The sequence below is a fragment of the Lampetra fluviatilis genome, chromosome 43, assembly GCF_964198595.1.
Source record: "Lampetra fluviatilis chromosome 43, kcLamFluv1.1, whole genome shotgun sequence".
Classification (NCBI taxonomy): domain Eukaryota; kingdom Metazoa; phylum Chordata; class Hyperoartia; order Petromyzontiformes; family Petromyzontidae; genus Lampetra; species Lampetra fluviatilis.
Window position 1 is genome coordinate 10,595,698 of NC_136317.1, and position 23,338 is coordinate 10,619,035.

Below are 23,338 nucleotides of genomic sequence, written 5' to 3' on the forward strand. Positions count from 1 at the left end.
ACGAGATGGCTGGGTGCGGTTCTGACCGCACCACCCACTCGTGTGCTCTACCGGCCTTAATAGGGGCTCGCTAACCACTCTTGCCCTCTGGCAGTATATGCCGAAATTATTTCGCACCGTACGTAGCCAACCGTACTAATCGGAGTTGCGGTTGAAAGGACAACAAAACTAAACACAAAAGCTCTTCTAAAGAAATGAGTTTCCAATCTAGATTTAAAAGTGCATAGCTCCAGCGGCTACCTAATATCGGAAGAAAGAGCGTTCCAGACGGCCGCAGAAGCGCATCTGAAAGCGCACAATGCGATGACCGTCTTTCTTCGATGTTTAGCCAATCGCTGCCGCAAGGATGACTGGAGTTCACGTGATGATTTATGCTCCTTGGTGAGCAAACGTCAGGCTATATGTTGGGTCTTTGTCTTTCTTTATTTGAAGCTTTCGTGACTGCAGGAATTCATACTCTTTGGTTATTTCGGTAAAGTCAAGTCGATAGAAAAATAACTAATAAATCACGTTTCGGTAGCAACACAAGCCACCGTCTTCAGGTGAAACAATACAGCAGGCGGACTGCTGAGGAGGAAATGTAGCGAGAGAGCTACTGCAACCAAAGGTTATATACGTTTGTGGTGGGTACAACCCAAGGGTAAGTGGGTGGGACTAGGGATGGAACTTGCCAGTGTAAGTTATATGTGTGTAGTGGATTCAACTGAGTCGCAGGCGTACTTCTTGGAGGCAACACGTTTATTAACACCAACACATTAACGCAAGGGGTTACTGCCCCTTTACCAGATAACCTATGGGGGTGGACCACCAGACTAACTACGCTAGTTACTGGGAGTAGCTACAACGGACAGGACCCTGGCTTGGGTCGTTGTCCACGTGTTGGTCACTTCTTCTTGGACGTAGATCATAGATCTTCAGATGACGACAGCAACGCTGAGCCCGGGTCCCTGTGCGGACCCGGTTTATATGCTGCCGGGTCGTGGCTGGTCCCGCCCTTGGCCACAACCACCTTCGAGAAACCTCTTGTCGTTTCTCGACACCTTCCCGTAGGATCTCACCCTGACACGTGACCACCCCCTAGCCCCCACCTGGGACCCCTGTGTAGATCTTACTGGTCACGTGCCTTCCAGGGTCAACCAGAGTGCCATGGCCTAGGGTAACCTCATCCCATGGCTGACACTCTCACACTCCCTCGTGTAGGAGTCAGCACTGCACGCCACGCGTGGTGCCACTGCGCGATGCCAGCGCTCACCGAGCCCCCTCTAGGGCTGGTACTACACCCATCTACGGGGTGTCCGCGATGACAATGCATCGCACGCCGTGCCTCGCTAGAGCCGGCATTACACAGTGACATCCGCGAAATCCGCGACGTCACTACATGTGTATCGATAGATAACAACTTGCTCTGCTGTGTGAAACGCCAGTAAGAATCAGCCAATTAATTATCAGCTTATAAAGGCAAAGTTACACCACGGTGGCTAACGGAGGCTCTGATTTGATTGTAAAGGGAGAGGTGAACCCGACCGCTCTCTCAGCAAATTACTCTCAAAAGTAAAGAATCATTAAAGTGTGCAGCTCGAGGTCCCGAGGAGACAGACGGGTATATGTGACGTCTCTTTGCCAAACTCCATTTTGTGGAGCCAGGTGAGTGAAATGCCCCATTTAAGCCAACGGTTGCCACTTCCAGGACTTTCCGGGAATTGGCACCCAATCGTCGCGCACTGGAGATTTTCACAATATTGGCAACTGTCTGGTTCTCCTGGTAGCAAGTTTCAGCGCAGTGTCACACTACCCGATTGTTGAAAATGCGTAGACAGCTCTCCAGCATACCTTGTGTACTGAAGCAGTAAACACATTGGCCCGTTTGTTCAGCGCGTGTTAACTTTTTTGTTATTTGATTTGTTGGGTGGAGGAGGGTGGATGACGCACGTTGACGTTTTGCTCACGCGGCGATCTGACCCAAAAATGTATTATTAATCTGATGTTGATTCCCGGCCGCGGCTACCATCAATGGAATGAAGACCTCGTGTGAGATCCAAACATCATCCCACCTCTTTCCGGCATTGACATTCCTCCAAGACACCGGTGTTGTTGTCAGCAATCGCAACAGAACATCAACAGGCCGATGGGCGCGTCCCCTTTGTGAATGGGAAAATTAAAGACACAAGCCACAGGAGTGCGATTGTTGTCGTGCAACCAAAGCTATGGACCATAGAGTCAACCACTGTGGTCTGCGCTCGTTCAATGCGTTCAATGGAGGAGGAACAGCGACACTACACGAACTATCTCTCTCTGCTGGAGCCTTCTCATCTTGTCGAGTAGATCTCCACGTGGGCATTCAGCTCCTGAACGTGTTGCGACACGCAAGAAAAAAACAGTGGGGAGTGATATTCGACCGGTCCTATGTCCAACCCTCACTGACCAACCTGGTAATCTTGTTGTTATCCACGCTCCATCGCTGACAGCGTGAGAAAGCCTTCATCCAGCAGTGGATTGAAAACAGTGATTTCTCTCTCAACTTATCTCCCGATTGCAATTCCACACTCCTGTGGCAGGGGAGCCAGCCTGTTCATCGGGTATACATTCTCGACTACTCCACAAAGTCGTGCCCATGTTTTCAACGCCAGAGAAGGATAATATAATGAATGGGCCGAGTCGACCTCCAACCAAGATTGTAACTCGCAACCATCTCTCTGAAGGGGCTGTTACAATCTCAGAGCCGGGGATAAAGCAAGAATCAGACTATTTATTTATACTGGAGGAGGAATCCGATTATCTATGCAACTATATTCTTAGGTTTTTTTCGGTAAAGTCACGTAGGTAAAAAATTAAAATTAATAAATGTAAAATAAAAAAAATCACGAAGTTTCGGAGGCAACACAAGCTTCCGTCTTCAGGTGGGACCGTCACAGCACGATAGCTGTATCAAGTGAGAGAAATTCCAAGAAACAGTATTTGTATATATACTGGTTGAGGGTGGGAGAAGCCAAGGTAGGCCCTGAATATTATTTTTGTGTGGTTCGGCGCGGCTGAAGCACGCTGTTAGGAATGAGCCTTTGTTGTGTAAACTAGGTGCGGATGATGTAAAGGTGCGTGAAATCGCTGCCAGGAAATTAGTCTTTGTTGTGTAGAATGGTTGACTGAGCCTATTATTATGTAGAGGTGGTGCGGCTGAAATCGCTGCCAGGAATTTTACTTTTATTCATTTAAATTTTTTACCTACGTGACTTTACCGAAAAAACCTAAGAATATGAATCCTTGCAGTCACAAAAGCTTCAAATCTAGAAATAGCTATGAAACTCTTTTTCACAAATCTACAGTTACGGACACGAGGTCAGAACGTTACAACAATAAACAATACATAAACGAGATAGGAGTGTAAAGTATAGCAACGGTAAGCAAATAACTTAATAAATATATACGAATAAATCGCCATTGTATCCTACAAAACACAAAGTCAAATAATTGTATTCGCTGCCTCCCGCATTCCGCCGCTGGCATCGAACGCCTCTCTGCTCTGCAAGTGTAATGATTCATGCGCCGCGAAGTCGTTTGGAAATTAATTAGGTTGGCTTTAAGAATGAGCGGAGAGAGAGGAAGGCGGTGGTGGAGCGAGGCTGTTGGATGCAGGCAGGAGCAGCCAATTTAGTTAATGGCGAGCGGCGGCTCTCCTGGGACGACGCCGAGGCGAGCCAGAGTGGGGGTTGGGCGCGCCGTCTCGCTGTGAGTGGGTGGAATGGTAGAGTAATCCATCTCGTGTCAATAACCGACCTCCCGAGCTATAGGGATCATGATCTTATTTGGGTAAAAGCTACGCTAGTTAGCCAATTTTAGCATCGCTCACACTAAACTGGATTTGCCGTTATGTCCTTTGTATTAATACACTTTGATGGCAATGACGTACTGGGTTACGAGGAGCGGTGGCGCAGTGGTTAGCGCAATGCGCTATGAACCCGGCTACCCGAGTTCGATTCCTGCTCACGGCTAACATGGTGACGAATATCTGAGCCTGCCAAAGGTTTACAAAGGCGGCCGGGCGTGGTGCTGGCCACCCACCCCCTCGTGTGGCGTACCGGCCTCAATAGGTCCCCGCTGACAGCACTTTCCCCCAACAGTCGGTTTGTTTTCCTTTTATGTATACCGCCAATGGTGTGCCTGATAAATGTTACTGCACTACATTCCTGGAAATCTGGGTTCGATTCTTGGAAGCATTTAGATCAGTGGTGCTTAACCTTTACTGCAGACTAGCACCCCTTTGGTTCTCAATCGTAAAACAAAGATGTAAGATTTTTTTATAAATACATTGGGGGTTGATGAAACAAAGTACGGTTGTTGGTGTGTGCACCTCAGGTAAAAAAAACATTTTAAAATACTTTTTTAAAAACACGCTTTAATGAAATGTACCGTACTCGTAATGGCAGAACTCCACGACTCCAGGAAGTGGCCCCGCAGCTTGCCATAGCATAAGGGACAGTTGTAATTTACAGGCAACGTGAGTTGAGCGTTGACAATTAGACTCATAAAAACATATTTTTTAAAATATATATTTTTAATTTTAATGATAGAATTTAGTATTGTCATCAGTATGACATACCTATACCAAGTTTGCAGTCGATGCGACATTGGGAAGACGGTTGAGTTACAAGATTTGAGGATACGACAACAGAGAGCGTTAAATAAAAGCGTGTTAAATCTTATTGGTTCTTTCGGTAAAGTCACGTAGAAGGGAAGTAATAACATTGTAATGTTTAATACAATGTATAAGGCAATATATAGTATCGTAATTGTATAGTGAATATACAGCAGTGTGATATACAGTAGGGTGGATAGAATAATACATAGTGTAATATTACACATACATAGTGTAATATTACACTATGTATTATTCTAGTAATACAGTATATAATTTAATTTTGAGTTTGTCTATGGAAGCATATAGTACGGGATAGACCCGTGTGATGTAAGGGAAAAAAGTTTAGCTGGAAGCATATTATATTTTTTGCGACATAGAATTGTAATGTATTACTTACTGTTAGTAGCTCAGCTTATTGGAGAGTATATTTAGTATACTGATGATACTATGTAGTTTATACTTTAGTTTTTTACGTGGTTGTTTAGTTACTGCAGCTACATACTATTAACATTCCTTCCCTTTATTAATGCTACCCCTATCCCCTCCCTTTGATGCTGCTAATCCTGCATAATGCACGGGCATAATATGACTTTGAAACCCCCGCCCACCTCCTACGCATTTCACAAGTAGTACTAATCACATACCTGCATGTCCCATAAATATGCTAAATTCCTCTTGGTATGCAAATTCTTTTGTCAAGTTGCCCTTCCCCCCTTCCAACCCAGCTTAAATATACGCTCCAAGCGTGGTGGTGTTTCATTCAGACGCTGTCTCCCCGACAGACCTGGTCTTCACCTGAGGACGGCTGCTTGCGTTGTGGCGGAAACGTCGTGAGAATTATTTTATAATGTTTTATTTTTATTATTTTATTACTTCCCTTCTACGTGACTTTACCGAAAGAACCAAGAAGATTAATCCCTCCAGTCACGAAAGCTTTAAAGCGTGTTAAATGTCTAAAAATATTTTTATTTTATTTTTAATGATAGAATATAGTATTGTCATCAGTCTGACATACCTATACCAATATTTTTTAAGGATACGACAACAGACGGAGTGAGTTAAATACAAGCGTGTAATAATAATAATAAAAAACTACTGAACTAGATATGAGGCGCTCGCTAACAGCGCGTTCCAATATGGCGGTAGTAGCTATGCACGTGGCCTGAAAACCGAACACCGCGAGGGTTGGTGGATTGCACGAATGTGGTAAATCGACCTCCTTGCCCGTGGCCGTCGAGGAGGAGCCATGCGCTGCCTTTCCAAGAGAAGGCGACGCGAAAAATGTGGGACTCCACGCCTTCCATCGGTATGGGATAGAGTGTTGGTCCCCTCGTATGCGTGGGGTTTCTCTCGGTGCTCCTTTCTCTCGGTGCTCCTTATTTCCTCCCGCATGCAAACACTCATTCATTGGTTGATAGCTCCTAGATATCTATATAGAGGACCGCAGAGTTTGGGGGTGAAATTGGTGCCGTTTCACCACCTAAACTAAACTATTTGTTTCGATTTAAAGCTTTCGTGACTGCAGGGATTCATCTTCTTGGTTCTTTCGGTAAAGTCACGTAGAATGTAAATAATAAAATAATAAAAATAAAACATAATAAAATGATTCTCACGACGTTTCGGCCACAACGCAAGCAGCCATCCTCAGGTGAAGAACAGGTCTGTCAGAAAGAGAGCGTCTAGGCCCACTGAGCTTTTTAGCTCTTTTTCAGAAGCGACCTGGCCACAATGGTAGCTCAATGAAGTGACTTATCACGAGGATATTTAAAGCAATCAAATACTCTGAAGGCATGTTCTTAAATGTAGGGGGAAAACTGGAGAACCCGGAGAAAAATACATGCAACTACGGGGAGAACGTACAAAGTCCAAATATACAGGCATCAGGGTCGGGATCGGGATCGAACCGACAACCTCCTGTATACCGGGCAAGGTGGTTAACATCTCGCCACCATGGTACCCTGGCTATTACTGCCTTCCCACTCGTCTCTGGTTTCTGCTCATTGCATTTCCGATTAGCGTGGTTAGCTACGTATGGTGCGAAAGAAGTTCAACATACATGTGTAGTGACTTGTAGCGTCACTACCGTGTGGGCCTACACACACACACACGCGTGTGACGTCACTACCGGAGGGGAGTGTCACTACCACGTGGATCCACACACATATGACGTCATCACGTCTGCATGTGGGAATGATGTCACGGCCGGTTCGGGGGTGTCTGGAGGCCGTGGGTCAGTACCGCGGGGGTTGTGTGAGGCCGTGGCACTCTGGATGAACCCGGCTGGACACGTGCCCGGATCAAGGTGGGGGCCGGGGGCACCTTGGGGGCCACATGGACAGAAGAAGAGCCTTCTCGAGAGTTCTCGAAGGTGGGCGTGGCCGGGGTGTGGCCCGGACATGCCGAGGCGCATATAAGTGGCCTTCGTACCGGGTTCAAGGCTGCTCGGGTCCGGGATGAAGATGCCTCATGAAGACACCTCGTAAAGAAGAAGAGTCAAGCCTCAAGTCAGCGTGGTCAACTAGTAGCCTCCTGGCTTGGCCACGCTATTCGTATCAGAGAGTCAGTGTTAGCGACTGTTAGCGAGTGATGGTGTGTGTTAGCGAGGATAGGTCGGTGGTCACCACCCTATGTTAAGAGTTACCCGTTGTGTTAATAATAAATAATGTTGCTTCCCAAGTTCAGTGTGTGCACCTCTATCAAACCATTTCACATGAATACACCCTGAGTCGCCCTTACTCTTCGAGAATGAGCGAATACAGCACGTCAGTGGTGCATTACATGTTGACCTTATTAATTTCATAATGAGTAAATAAATTGGGAATATTTTTATGCATGCTCTGTATATATGTGATTGTGTAAGTATGTTTGTAAATGTGTGATTAGGCGTGAATGTGTGAATGCTCATGTTGGACCAGATCAACTCAATGATCATTGTAGGAGGCTGCTAACTAGGCTTCTGTAGGGGTCTTACGGAGGGGCTATATACATAGGATCACACGGGAAACAAACACAGTGGGCGGGGCTTCGTGAGTGCACGGGGAGGTGCTCTCAACGACGTCCGCACAGGGCAGCCTGGGGGGGCTGGCCCCACCCCTCAGCGGGGGGTTTTGGTATAAAAGGGGATGAGCCGGAGAGCTCGGGGTAGAATGTTAAAGCTAAACCAGTGAAGACCGAAGATCGTCTAGCTAGAGCACTGGACTCCCCTGGGTCGCCGCCCTTGTCAGGGCCGCGCAGGACCGAGCCAGCGGCGTGGTCCCAAGAACCAGAGCTAGTGCTCTGGGACTCCGGGTACCGTAGCCCGACTTACCAGTGTCGGGCCAGACAGCCTCCCCTAGCCCGTTAGTGGAGGACTAGGAGGTAGGTCAGAGATAGCTAGCAGTGTATTCCCAGCTAGCCGGGTGAGGGGCCCGATACCCCCTCCAGTGTTGTATGTCCGCGGTTGTGACGACTGTTGCGGAATAAATACGTGTGCCTCAACCCCGGCGTCCAAGAGTCCTCAACGATATTACACTTCTGTGGAGCACCATGGGCTTGTAATCACGAACACGCTGCTCCAGTATCGACACATCCACACGACATAATGGATGCATGCCGGATTTAAGCGGGAACATTTACTGGATTATATAGTGATAGAACAGCGAATGCGGGCCCATGTCCTTGACAGCGGAACCTACCGTGGAGCTGATAGCCTACTGACAATCGGCTTGTCATCTGTAAGATGTCCCTACCATTATTACCACTACATTGGTGGGTGTCCACCTAGAGTACCACATTCAAACCCACGATAGCTTGGCCTCGGCAAGCTGATGAAAGTTGCAAGCGAGAATTTCATCATCCGTTGCAGCTGGGGTTGGCATCATCCCTCCCCCTCCTCCTGATACTGAGCAGATATGTGTGAGGTTTAGGAGTGTGGCTAATGCAACTGCTGTGCCTGCAACTGGGTATTACGTTCAGACCTCCCCAGACAGGCTGGTTGAAAAGCACTCAATCCCACGTGAGAGAATGAGGAAGCTTCCTACAGTCCTCACGCAGAGATGCAGAGTGCCGTGCGCCACGGCACCTCTTTACTGAGGAGACGGAAATTGCGCATCAGCTCGAGGTCGCAAGCCACTCTTTAATTTAATCAAAAGAGTAGCTTGCATGCGCCACACTTATTCCTGTGAAGTATTGGAATGACGGCAGGAAACCACTTGACGGGTAGCACACTTTTTATTAAACCTTGACTTGTCACGATACAACGTGTGGTCACTATTCCTCTGACTACACACACTTCACTTGACACGTGTGGTCACTATTCCTCTGACTACACACACTTCACTTGACACGTGTAGTTACTATGCCTCTGACTGCATGCTCACACTGCACTCCGCCCCGTAACGTCCGTGGAGCCTACAGGCCCACCCCAGCTTGGGCGTGGGCCACAACCTCTGAGTCCCAAGGGCCGGCCCTCTCACGGACGCTCGGCCCCGGGTCCCAGGGTTCCGCCTCTGGGTCACACAGAGCCCCGGCCCCTACAGGACAGCGGGACTAGGTACCGCAGGGCCCTATCTCTTCCTCCTCCGTCTTCAGTCTTTGCTGGTCACTCGCTCCCCGTGCGCCTGTGCGCACCACCTTATATAGCCCCCGCTCACGGGAGACGGAGCGTATGCGGACCTCGACGTGAGCATCCCATCGCTGTCAGCGCGCGTCACTGATACCCAACCAATCACTGCCTCATAACCCCCGACCCCGCGCTGACCCCTGATCCTTCACCGTCAGCGCGCGTCACCAACACACACAGCCAATCACTACGCGCTGGCACACGATCCCTACCCCAGCGCGTATCACCACTACACCTGTACTAGAAAGAGTTATTATACAATGTACGACCCTCAGGAGCAAGATTGCAGGTTTTGTTGAGCATTTCTGTGAGGTGTCGGTGGAGGGGAATTCCCTCAGCCGAGACATTATCATCGTGCAAGGTAGGGTGGACCCTGATGGGGCTATCGTACCTCAAATATTGGAGGAAATAGCCACCCTCTGGGAGTGGCTGCTTAATGTTGATACGGAGCCTGAGATCAGATAAAGCACTGGGCAGAGACGACCTCCCAAGATAACTGTTGAGGCAATTTTGTGTGGGTTGCCCTATATTATAAAATTGCAACGGTTTATATCACGGGACAGGTCCTTCAGGTTTGGAAAAATGCTCTGGCAGTTATCCTTATTTGTTTATTTAGGGGGACCGCACTGATTGTAACAACTATTGGGGCATCACTTTCCTCAGTGTGCCGGGACAGGTCCTGGCAAGGATTAATTATTCAACATCACCTTGCCATTCACGCTTAGGAAAACTTGTAGAGCCTGCTACAGCAGAGGTGTAGGGAATTTCAACAGTAACTACATATCTGCTTTATAGGCCAGGGATCTGGGTTATTTTTCGTGCTATCGGAGTCCCTGACCCTCCACTCACAGTCATTAAGTACCTTCATGACGGTGGTCAGGCCTGGGTAAAGCTGCATGAATAGGAGTCAGAACCATTCCCTGTTCACCTTTGTGTGCAACAGGGGTGTCCTCTGGCTCTTACAATCATTCACATCTTTTTTCACCACATATTTGAGAAACTTTCCATGGTTGCCACAGATACAATAGGGAACTGAGTGCGGTCGAGCGATGGTTCCTTATTGGTCATACATGTTATGTATGCTGATGATCTGGCGATTGCTGCTCACTCTGACAAGGAGTTGGAGGCGCTGCTGCTAAACTTGAAACATGCCACTAAGAAGTGGGGCCTTATCATCGGCCCCACCAAAACTAAACCTGCCTGGGTATTTTATGTCATCAAACACTCCTCGTGAGTGATGGGGCAGTTGAGGAGAGAGTGTGCTTATGACCAGCTCCGATTTTGCAGTGGAGTTCTCTGAATTCTTTGAGTACAATTTATCTTTTCTTGCGCTGTATTACGCTGTGTGGAAGCTACCTGGCTTGTCGCTCTACATGAAGCTACGTTTATTCTCAGCCACAGTTATGTCCTCCATTCTCTAGGCTTTTTGAACATGAATCCCTCTGAGTCTAAAGGAACATCTTTGTCAGGTCGAAACATTCAGGTTGACCTGCCTACAATTCATCCTGGGTTTAACCAGGCTGCATGGATTGTGTGATGAGTTCACATATCCTTGAAAGATCTGGACTCAGTCCTATCATTGAGCTCCTCCTCTGGCAGGCGAGGCTTCGTTGGCTGGGTCATGTAGCCCTATGTTCAGCCATTGCAAGTCCAAGCAGCTTCTGTTTGGACAGATGGAGAGGGCTAAATTCGCGGTGGCAGGTACTAGAGAAAAGATCCGGCTGATGTGGTACTTGAGGATGTGGAGCTGAGTGGGCTTGCCGAATACTGGTACCAGCAGTGTCAAGATCGGCCTCTGTGGAGGAGGCTCATGAAGGACGCTTACTGGGTAGTTGGAGACAGTCGCCCTCCAACAACAGCGGAGGGAAGAGGAGCCATGGCTCAGAATGATGAAAAGAGTGATGGGCAGCTAAAAACAGCAACTTGGCACAGTAGGGTGGACAGTGATCTCAGTCAGTCATGTGACCTGAAAGCGATCCTTCAACACTTTACGTGATTTCAACGTGCACCTAGCTTGGCACAAGCGCTGTGGTGACGTTATTTCCACGCATTGGCGAATGGCAGCTGTTGCATCATCACCAGCCATGAGCTGTCCACTACCTAAAGAAGGCTTTCCCAAATCCGTCGACATCTCTCGTAGTCTTTGGAAGCAATGCTCCATTCAGCTGCCACACACGAGAAGATGTCACGCCTCCATTTCTGTAAGGGAAGTAACTCCGATGGCACATTCCCTCCTCTGGTTGGGGGAGGAGGGGGGATATTTTCTGGAACTCAGCGCTGGACAGCTCCCTGGATGAGAGCGTGAATACGTTCGCTCGGTCTGCGTTTTCCATCAAGCTGTAACAGGGCAGAGGAGCGAAGCTCATAACGAGCGGAGTGCCGGGCAGTTAAAATAGAGCAATTAGGCACAGTTGAGCATACTGCTAGCTGGTGTACATCTGCCAGTGGTCTCGGTCAATCAACCCATGGCACCACTTGGGTCTGTCCCGTGACCTGCCAGCGAGCCTTTGACACTTCACGTGGCCTCAAAGTGCACCTTGCCTGGCACAGGCGCCGTGGTAGTCACCGTCACTTAGTGGCGGGTGGCGGCTGTTGGTGTTAGAGTGAATTGTAGGGAGGAGGTCATGCAGGGGACAATATAGGCCATGCCCAGGAATATAATTGAAGGCGCCGAAAAGAGAGGCACAGAAAAAGGGGAATAGGGGATTGGGTAAAAAAATTAAAGAGATACATATCGGCGGGAAAGAGAAGGAGAGAGGGTATATGGGAGAGCGACTTGAGGGTCCGGGAAGAAGGTTCCCAAGTCAACTATAATGCGGTGCCTGCCCTGCCTCTCACGGGTTCGTATGGAACCGAAAAACGAAGTTCGCTTGCACAGGACGAATCGCGTGGACTCTCTTTGCGCAGGGGATTCTCCATCACGCACGCAAAATATTATCCCATACGAATGACATTGAAGCGCAAACATCGCATTGCTATTGGGGTGGTGGAGGACTTTACGCGAGAGAAACCCAGCCAAGTTGAAAGGATTTTGCCTTGCCGGCCAAGACAATGACGTCATCCCCCCCCTGCATGACGTCATCTTGGCTGCACACAATCCTCTCGAGCGGTGCTTCTCAACCCGGGGTTACGCGGATCCCTGGGGGTTTACCGTGAGCTGATTTGTACGTGTGTGTGTGTGAAATTATATCAAACGTGAGTCATTGGTGGATAATCACGTATGAAGCTGTCAATATAAAAGAACTAAGATAAAATGTAAATCCGTATGGTAACCTAGAACGATATAAAATACCTTTCTCAACTCAGTGATCGTAAACAATGCGGTTTCCAAGAGTCACCAGAGAACGCAAACAAATTCCGTCAGGCATGCAGAGTGTTCGTTGAATTTGTACTTTATTCGCTTGCAAGTTACTCGCTAGTTAGGATAACCTCACAAAATTGACAATTGGTTTAAATATCGATCTTCAATATTCATACATGTATTTCTCAGAACCATGTTGGGTCAGGTAAGGGGGTTACTACTCGGTTGAAACTAAATTCAGCAAGGGGGTTAGAGCAGTAGCCAACATAGGTTGAGAATCACTTCATTGTAGAGTCTTCCTTGGCGGTCAGTTGTCTCCTCGTCACTCTTCTCTCCCTACTACCACCATTACTGTTCCCGTGACCTCCACTCTCTAGTGCAGTGATTCTTAACCTTTAACTTAGCCTGCATTCATTTGGTTCTCAACCGTAAAATGTTTTGTAATGTTAATAAATACATAGGTTTTATGACACAAAGTAGTTGGTACTTACGTGACCGTGCTTAATTTGTGTTTCGATTATTTGCCTTCTAAAAAATCTGTCCATGTCTCGCACGCCCAGAAAGGGCATCTCGCATCCCCAGTTAGGTGCGTGCACCCCAAGTTAAGAACCACTGCTCTATTGGAAATCCTACGTAGTTAGTTACACAACTGGAGAGAGCCCGTACACGCAAAAACATAGGACACAAACGCATCGACGTATGTACTTATATTTACTGGAACCAAAGACAACACTCTCCAAGCTAATGAAGCACAGTTCATAATTTTGACACACATCGGCTACGCAAAACCAAACGCTGTGTGTATATATATATGTTTATGTCCGTGTATATAATGTGAATACAGTTGTTAAACACAGGACCAAAACGTCACGTGGCCAGCAACAGCACTATCAACGTAATAGATGATAGTGTGGCACGATTCTTGAATTGAGCAAGGTTAGCTATGAGTGATTATATAAGAGGCTCGTTATTATAAAAGCTCGGGGAATATTCCACAGTGGAGCAGTGTGTGGGCAGAAGTAGAATGAGAAGTGAGGTGACCTGCAATTTGATGAGTGGGTGATGAATTGGGTGATTGCGTGAGTGAGTGTGTTGCTGTGACCTACGGTGTGGTGAGTGATCGAGTGAGTGGGTGATTGTGTTGTTGTGACCTTCAGTGTGGTGAGTGATTAGGTGAGTGTGTTATTGTGACCTGCAGTGTGGTGAGTGGGTGAGCTGCTGTGTAGTGAGTGGGTGCGTGTTGTGACCTGCATTGTGGTGAGTGGGTGGATGAGTGTGTTGGTGTGACCTGCAGTGTGGTGAATGGGTGAGCCAGTGGGTGAGTGATTGGGTGAGTATTGTTGTGACCTGCAGTGTGATGAGTGTGTTGTTGTGACCCGCAGTGTGGAGGTGGATGAATACAGTGCGGATGAGACGATTAGTCTGGTAGGCCGAGTCCTCAACATTGAGGAGTCAATGAATGACGTTTACGGAAACGGTAACCACAGTAGTAGTGATAGCGGAGGGGGTGATTTACCACCTCTGAATCAGTGAGTGACTGGAGCGAATCAATAAGTGCTGGGTCATACATAATCCTGACTCCTGCTGTACTCTTAAGTTCTGCCACCTGCAGCGAGGTATACATTTGGTGATTGACCCCAAGATATGACAACGGTAACAGGATTCCAACTTCGGCAGAATGTGTGCTGCTAATAGTTCATGGTGAAGGTATTAGATAGCTGCCATGAACTCCCGAATATCTCGGCCAATCAGAAAGCCAGATATCTGAGCTCGCAGATTACAGTGGCTACCAATCGATGGTAGTTTGGCAAAATTAGTGCGGATTGGCAGGCACGATTTGTAGGAATGTCGAGTGATAGATGATGATCGTAGACTTCTCCAAACTGTTCAAGACTTGCGCCTCAAAACTCGAGTCAAGCACACGCCTATGGATCGCGCCTCACGGAAACCACGGTACCCATAATCACGAGGACAATGACTCGAGAGTGATGCAGGAGGGGCAGATTGAAGACGAGATTCCGTCGCGCTTACAAAGTAACACAGCCAAGGGCGATAGAGCTCCTCGATAATCGGTGCTTTTGCACATAGGGTTGTTCAACGAGAACCGTTGTAAACCGGTAACCGTTCCCAGTGGGATGTTTGTAATGGATGCACGGAGTGCCTTCAGTTTCGCAGTACAGGCACAGCCTTGCCATTGCTTACGGAAATGCCTCGACTACGAGAGGGAACTCGACAGTGGTGTTTTGGTCTACTCTTCCATGCTGATCAGCCGTCTTGGAAGAGCAAGGCATGCTCACACTCTACCCCGCCACGCATGACATAACTCTTTATACTGTTGATTGCTTCAGCTGCCACGCCTGGAGATGGAATCGAACCGGCGCGATTTCAGTTACAAATCAAGTGTGCTGCCCATTGCACCACTGTGGCAGCTGGCTATCCATTCTCCTGTTGTGCTTGGATACGCGTTACACGTGGGGGTGTGTGTCAGCCGCCCCAAAGTGCACCGAGCATGCCACAAGCGTCGTGGCGACGCCACCGCCACTTTGTGTGAACGGCGGCTGTTGCTATCAGCAACTGTGGTGACCTCATTGCTGTCGGCAACAACCTTGCTAACGTCATTTGCTGTCGGCAACAACTGTGGCGACGTCACAGCAGGAGGTGTCTCTGCGTATATGAGCAATGAAGCCTGTGCTTGTCTCTATTTCTGGCCCTGAGTCAGTGGAGGGTGTCGACGTCATGGCAAGGGGCTAGACTTTGAGCAAGAGGACCGCTGTGTTAGTAAGGAGACAGACACCTGTGCACTGAACTCAGCCCATCATAACTCTTTGGGAGTTTATAGAGTACTATATTGTAAGTCAACACGATAATTGTTGCATAGGGAGACTGCTCCTGCCATGGGAATTTAATTTTACAATTGTCGATATAGAATTATTTAAATATATATATTTGGAAACATTTTCCAAGGAGAAAGCATCGCGGAGTCTAGGGATTCTGCTCGATCGGCGTTTAATATTATTTGAAAGTTATTTTGCATGTGGGAGAATTCTCAACTGTAGAGAACCTACTTTGTGTACTGCCTCATCATCTGCCATATGCTGATAACTGGTCAACAAAAACAAACGTTTTTTTCTGGCCTGGACTTTTGCAGCTGTTTTAGACTAATTTCAGGGTGCTGATTCCAAATCTGATCTCAGATTTGCTCTATCACATCTCATTTTATGCTATCGGCATACCCCATTTTCATTGATTTTATCCGAAATTAACTCTGTCAGTTATGATTGCAAGTTGTTGCGAGTCAGTGACTGCTTTAGTGTTAAAATATGGTGCTGTATTTTTAGGATAGTGTGTTTATAATGTCATTTTATGTAGATATCCACATTTATTTAATATTTTTCTTCTGCAGTTTTTATTGAAAATGCAATATTTGATATCTCAAAAACCTGATGTGATAGACAAAAACTGATGCCAGATTTGGAATCAGCACCCCAAGATTACAATAAAACCGTTGGAATACCTTATGCCAGAAAAAGTATGTTGACCAGTGCAATTATCACCATCTCAACCATCACAATCATTACTTTCATCCCCGTTATTGTCACCACGGCCACCATCATAATCATCACCATCATGACTACCACCACAATCATGAACGCCATCATAATCACCACTATCGCTATCATCACCATTGTTTACACCACCGTTTTGATGCGAATTTATTACGGCCACTATTTTGATCACCATCTTCATTGTCAATTTCGGCAACACCACGACCACAAATATTTCCACCACCATCATTGCTGTCACCGTAATCACCATCATGCCAGCATGATCCACCAATCCCACTGTTTTACGGCCGTTCACAACCACCACCACCATTCACTACTCGACGTCAGCCCCCGAAAGCGATCTCCCCACGCGAGGCGGCGGCTCAATCAGCGCGTGCCCGGGGGCACTGGGTCGAGGCTGCCACGAGGTGCAGCCGCTCGCAATTAAGAAGCAGTAACTCGAGTGTGACGGCATTCAAACACTCACCCTGCCCCTTCCCATCGCTACTACAGCATGGTCTCATTATTTATTTTGTAGCTGACATTCTCTACAACGACGCTTATTAATGTATTGTGCATTATCGCGTTTTGAACCGGAACAAGGACCCACATCTAACAAAGATGGCCCCCGCCTAGAATAGCCTGACAGTTCATCAAGCAGTCCCATCACAGACGGTCACCGCATCGCGCGCTTTCAGATGCGCTTCTGCGGCTGTCTGGGACGCTCTTCCGATATTAGAAGCCACTGTAGCTGTACACTTTTTAATCAACTAGATTGAAAGCGCATTTCTCTAGAACTGCTTTTTGTGTTTAGTTGTCCTTCCCCGCACCTCAAATTAGCACGGTTGTCTACGTACAGTGCGAAATAAGTTCACATACATACATACATCGGTGCAAGCAATCCTGACCCTGCTGATAAGACACTGAATGTCGTAACCGGTGGAGACTTTGCTTGTGTTGAACCAATGCCGTGAACCATGAAGACCTCATGTTGTAAGACATAACGAAGTGGGCAATGCGCGCCCTCCCCGTGTCTATAATTGACCTGCTGGGGAGCACATCACTTCAGCAGCATCGGCTCAACACAAGCAAACTCGGGACCGGTTTTGACAGTGTTTCATCGGCAATTTTTTTTTTTAATGTGCAGGGACAGCTTCTCGAAGGAGGTGAAAGCTATGAGACATATGACACAAAGTCATTAATGTAAGAAGCTGAGGATGTCCAATAATTATTCGCTTAATGAACGTGTAAACCATTTGAAAACACGTAGGCTTTCGCTCCAAATATCCATAAGAGGTTTTTTGGTTATATCGGGTAAATATAAATGTGTCGTTAAACCTGCCACCATACGATAACCAATTAATACGATTTGTCAGGTAAACAAAACATGCTACTTAGTTACTACTGCAGCACACCAGTATTGCAGAGTAAACCCACAACACTTGCAATTCCAGTACCAGTCACTTTCGTTGGTAGTAACACAACCAATAATAGTAATTGATATTAATACGTTAACACCCCCCCCCCCCCCCCTCTGGTCTTCGCACCTGATTGGATCCAAGTGATGACATCACATTTATCTCACTATTTAAGACCAAAACAGGAGTATTTCTCCACAACTGACTGTCGCCTGATGAGGTTGGTTGTAATTACCGGCGAAATACTGTACACAAATTGTAAATGTTGTGGGTTTCCTCTCCAACACACCGGTGTACTGAACTAGGAACTAATTGTCATATTTTGTTTACGTGACAAACCTTACTAATTGGCTGTTGGGTGGTGGCGGGTTTAACGACACATTTTTGTAATCTAACCCAAAAACCTTTATTATGCACTTGAAAACATGAAAACAATTATTTGATGAGATGAAGCTTGTATCAGCCAGTGCACTTTGGCTGTCACCTATTCCACCACAGACCATACCTATACATATTCTCTCAAGTCAGCACTCGGGCCTATTCTCAGAACTGTGCAGGTTACTGTAATAAAGTGCAACACAAAAAAACTTGTACCAGGTCTTGATACAAGTCGGTTCCTGCACGACCCGAACACAAACCCCAATTCCCAGACTGTTCAGGATGTGTGGGACAACTGGACGGGTGGTATCCCGAGGTGTTCATTTCTTTTTGGTGCAAAAGTCCACGTCGCGGTTTTGATAAGACAACACGGATGACGGATCGTTTCCGATGCGATTAATTTCACAGTAACACCAACACACATCACGTAAGTGGCCAGAGCCACGAGACTATAATCTTCCCAAGAGGCATGGGAAGACGAAGACATGTCACTACTTTACACAGAGCTGTGTGTATATATGTACGAGTGCGTAGGTACAGGAAGACAAGCCACGAAACACAAAGAGCTCTTGTCTTGTAGATATACAGGTAGTCCCCGACTTACGATGGAGATGCGTTACGACGACCCCATCGTAAGTTGAAAATATCGTAAGTCGAAAATGGCCTAGTCTACCCAGGAGTCTTAAAGAATGGTGATAATCTAGCAAAACAGAGCAATTTACAGTACCGTACTGTATAAACTATATACTGTATGTATTGGTTCATCAATGCATTGGTTCATCAATAAACATCTACTCTAAGGCTTTTGATCGGTGTATCACTTTGTGCAGAGAATCAATTATTTACAAAGTGTATACGTATAACAATGTCTTATTTTTACACAGCGGCACTATTTAGCGCAAAGTGCAGCCCACACTCTGCTGTAGATTTTGTAACGCGCACATAATTTTTGTTCGCATGGAGGCACAGGGAAAAAAACACGGACAAGCACTTGGGAAGGAAGCCGGAAACGGTGCACATATAATTGCCCAAGCTTTGCCATCCTATATTGGGATGTTTGGCCAACTTCATTCAATGAGCGTTTATGCACGTGCCAATATTTGGTTCGAGATACATATTACGTTATTTTAGTAGGTTAAGTAGTACGAAATTTTACCGAAACATTGAGAGAAAAAAATGCAATGAAGTAGCATTTGAAAAAACTAAATAAAAATTGTAGATTCGTGAATCGGGATGCTAAAGTTTGCCAATCTCATAAACTTGCTGGCGGACGTGAGAGAGGGAAGTTCAGGTGGATCATTACGCACCCATTGCGTCGCTAGTAGGCAAGAGCTTTTTGTCGTGTTGCGAAGTCCATTAAGAGGGGAAACTATTTTTGAACATAGACTGTACTCATTCGAGATACTCTCCAGACATGTTTTAAGAACAGGTTTTACTTTGAAATATTAAGCATCGTTTACCATTGAGGTGGACTGTTTGCATTAAGCATTTAAACTTGATATACTTTACATCTATAAAGCCCCATTAAAACAATCGTTCTCAGGGAAAGGTGAAAATAGTTAACATCAACCAAAGAAAGAGGAAGTGAGAAAGACGTTTGAAAATAACTACAGAAAGACATTTAAACAGTTACGTTTTTAGTCAAAATTTGGAGATTTGTAGTGTCTTGGAAGTCCTGACCTGGAAGGGCAAGCAGCAGTGACCGAAGATGGAAGGCTGTCTAGACTGAGTAGGATGTGAAACTAGATGGACCTCGCAGTTAGTAACGAGGGTGCTATGTCTAGAGATGAAAGAGCGTTTAAAGAAGCAGCACTTGATGACGTTACTGAGCATTAAACATGTGCAGACCATTCCGAGATGGTATTAAATGTGCGGAGATGCGCACTCAACAAGACGGTTATACGCGATTGCTCGAAGGGTGAATGATATATTTGGGTGATCTCGATTGTTGAAGAAGAGGAGGCTGTGGAGGACCCATTCTGTAAAAGACCAAACGTGAAAAAATGAACAAAACGTGTGGGCACTAGGGTCAGGGTTAGGCCTAGGCCAGGTTAGGTTGTTGGTTAGGGTTAGGGCTAGAATGTGGTTGACCATTGTGCTCCACCTTCTACCGATCTGCTCTGCCCCGCCACCGCCACCTCATCACTTTTTCATTCACGTTTCACGTTTGGGCCCTCACGAGGCCTCAGCGTGGCACGCCGTGGGAGATCTCCTCGGGAGACGATGCAGAACTCAGCACCCCCCCTCCTCCTCCACTGCTGCCGTCGCTGTTACTGCTGTCGTTCGCTGCGGCCTCCGCTGCTGCCACCAGCTCAGGGCCTCGGCGAGACCTCGCAAACCGGGCCCGTCCGCCGCCACTGCCGCTCCCCGCCGCCGCCGACGTCTGCAGCAGCACCGCCCCCCCGACGCTCGCCAAAACGGCCGGTGCTAACTCGGCCATGAGCAAGCCACCACTACCGCCACCTCCGCCTCCTCCGGCCATCGCAGCCACGGCCGCCGCTGGACCCACGGCCCCATCGCTCGCGTCCATGGGGTAGGCAGAGCCACCCCGCACCAGCGTGGCCTTCTCCAGCGTCTCGCGGCTGTCCATGGCGACGACGCAATCGAGGAAGTCAAAGCGCGGCGACAGGTGCCCCTTCTCGAACAGGTACTTGGCCAGGTAAGAGACGGCAATGTTCACGTGGAAGGACACAAGCATGGAGAGCGTCTTGAACGGGAATCGCTGCACGGTGACGGGGCCCTGCCCAAAGTCGGTGACATAGCAGCCCGGGTAGCATATAAGCGGGTCGAGGTGCAGATAGGGCTCCCCGCCGCTGATGCGGAAGAGCAGGCCCACCACGTAGGCTGTGATCGAGCCATACGTGTTGGCGCCTTTGATGAAGAGCACGCAGATTAGTTGCGGAAAGAGGATGACGTACACCAGGTCCGAGCTCAGATACCAGAGGCCATAGACGGATTTGGCGAGCAGGGCCAAGGCTGTGGCGGCGAAACCGAAGAAGAAGACGGTGATGCGCATTACCCACACAATCTCCGTGTCGGAGGCCTGCGGAACGACAGACAGCGGTGATTACAGCTGTGCACAACTTCAATCCGATGGGTTTCAAACCTTTTTCTGTATATAGTACAATATCGTGATTTGCGTCAATGTGGAGAATATAAGTAATGTATTTTTAAAAAAGTAAACAATACCCATCCCCTCCCTCCCATAGCAGTCCCTCCACAAAATAAAGTTCTACACGTTCCATTGGCCACACAGGTTTCTGGTAATGGGAACTCTGACCCATAACAGAGTGAACAGAAAGGGTCCTTGTCTATAAACATCTGGCAGACAACAGCATTAGTTTAAGTAAACCTGACTGATTATGAGACACCCAATGCCAAACCCAGTCTAGAATTTGATTGTTAGTCTCAAGATTCTTTGTTTGGGTCCTTGTGTGAGTCTGTGAGTGCCTGCGGGTCCTTGTGTGAATCCGGTGTTTCTCTGTGAGTTTATGGGTTTTTTTGTAAGTCATTGGTAACCTAATATTGTCACCTTTGGCAATTCCATTGCTGAATGTCCGGCTCCACGTGGGAGACACCCCACCCCTCCCAACGAGCGGTGAGCACTGGAACCTCCACACCGCCGGATTAAAAAGTGGCGGTTACATGGCCCAGAGATAAACATGGGTGCTGTCTGCTTCACAGTGAACGTTAAGGATTCTAAACGAGTGAGGCCATTGTGTGCTGGTGTCATGGTCCAAATTTGCCCAATTAAAAAACCACGGTTCACCGAATGACGTCTGTGTTTTCCAGAACACGGGGGTCATGTTTCGGCTACATGTGGTTTTACACCGCTGAGATTCTCATCTCCGCATTGAAAAGTGGTGCACGATCCGCTTGTACTGGCGAGATGTTAACCCCCTCGCTTCGAGTATTTGACTCACTATAAATTTCCACATGATAGCCAATTCGTTGAGCTATCAATTGTGGCCAGGCCACTTCTGAAGAAAAGCCATATAGCTCAATAGTTTAATCTTGATTTGAAGCTTTCGTGACTGCAGGAATCCATACTCTTTGGTTATTTCGGTAAAGTCACGTAGGTCGAAAAAATAATAGATCACGACGTTTCGATCACAACACAAGCAACCGTCATCAGGTGTAAAACAAACACAGCAGGAGGCCTGCTGACGTAGCTCCTATGTCAGCACAAACACAGCAGGAGGCCTGCTGACATAGGAGCTATGTCAGCAGGCCTCCTGCTGTGTTTGTTTCACACCTGATGACGGTTGCTTGTGTTGAGATCGAAACGTCGTGATCTATTATTTTTTCGTCAATAGTTTAGTTTATTTTTAGTTTAGCTATGCTACAGATTATTATTTTGTCTCCATCTTCTCCCCCCAACACTCTCATGCGGTCTCACTTTCTATTCATGGCCCCGAAGAGTAAGTTGAGTGGTGGTGGTGGCGATTGTAGCGATAAAAGCAGAGAAAAGTTATAACTTCAGTGAAAAAAGTGCAGTTAGAGATAAGCTTGCTAGAGGTGAGAGTGTTGCATCCGTTAGAAGGTACAGGCGTGTCTCCCTTACTGCACTTTCTTTCTACGAGAATCCCTACAACCAACAACTTTGACTTTAGACCTGTTTGTCCGCAAAAAGAGCAAAATGTTTGCGTATCGATTGGAGAACGATCGTAGCTTAGCTTCTAACATGGGAGTGAATGGGAAAACGATGATCGTTTAACGAGTTTTCGCTTGTCACAGAACATATCTCCCTAGTTAAGTGAGACACAGCCCATACTATGGCTTGAATTAATCGACTGTGAGAATGTTCAAGGAATCGGAGGACAAGGGGCGGTGTTTATGCCAGCACCCCAGCCAGTGCTGTCCTTTGTTTCCTGGCGTGATCCACTGATAGAGACAATGGAAAAGGCTCTAGATGTGTAGATCGAGGAGGACCACATGCAAAGATAAGTGCCTCTTAGTAGTGCAGTGGTAAAGGAGAAGGCTAGCCACCTTCACGGATATTTATAAGAAAGCAAAAGTGAAAGCAGTGCCCAGTACTTTGGCACTTTCCTGAATGCTCCCAGGGGGTCTCCAACTGACCCTGGAGAGGGCTCCTCAACCCTCTGAGCTCCTTCCAACATCTCCCAACCAACATCATCTTCACCATCATTCATTGTGAGTACAAAAAATGTAATCAGTTTCACTTATTTTATTTGATTCTATGTTCTAATTTAAAAAAATATATATATTTACATGTATCGTTTGTCTGTTTTTATTTAAATGTGATACCAAGTAGGGGCAGCATCATATATAATTAGTTAAACAAAGAGGGAGGGTATGATAATTTACGTGCGCGTTACAAGATCTATTACACTGGTCAACACACTTTTTCTGGCATAAGGTATTCCAACGGTTTTAAGGTAAATTTGGGGTGCTGATTCCAAATCTGGCATCAGTTTTTGTCTATCACATCAGGTTTTTGAG

The 23,338-nt window shown here is 47.1% G+C and overlaps 1 protein-coding gene across 1 annotated transcript in view; it reads right to left on the reverse strand.

Moving 5' to 3' along the window:
- Nucleotides 1-13,123: 13,123 nt before the first annotated feature.
- Nucleotides 13,124-23,338, reverse strand: part of SLC5A7 (solute carrier family 5 member 7) — a 90,105-nt gene continuing 79,890 nt past the window's right edge. Inside the window, exon 9 of the mRNA XM_078876328.1 lies at nt 13,124-20,918. Coding sequence (XP_078732454.1) covers nt 20,061-20,918 — 858 coding nt within the window. The 3' untranslated portion in view covers nt 13,124-20,060. The remainder of the gene's footprint in view (nt 20,919-23,338) is intronic.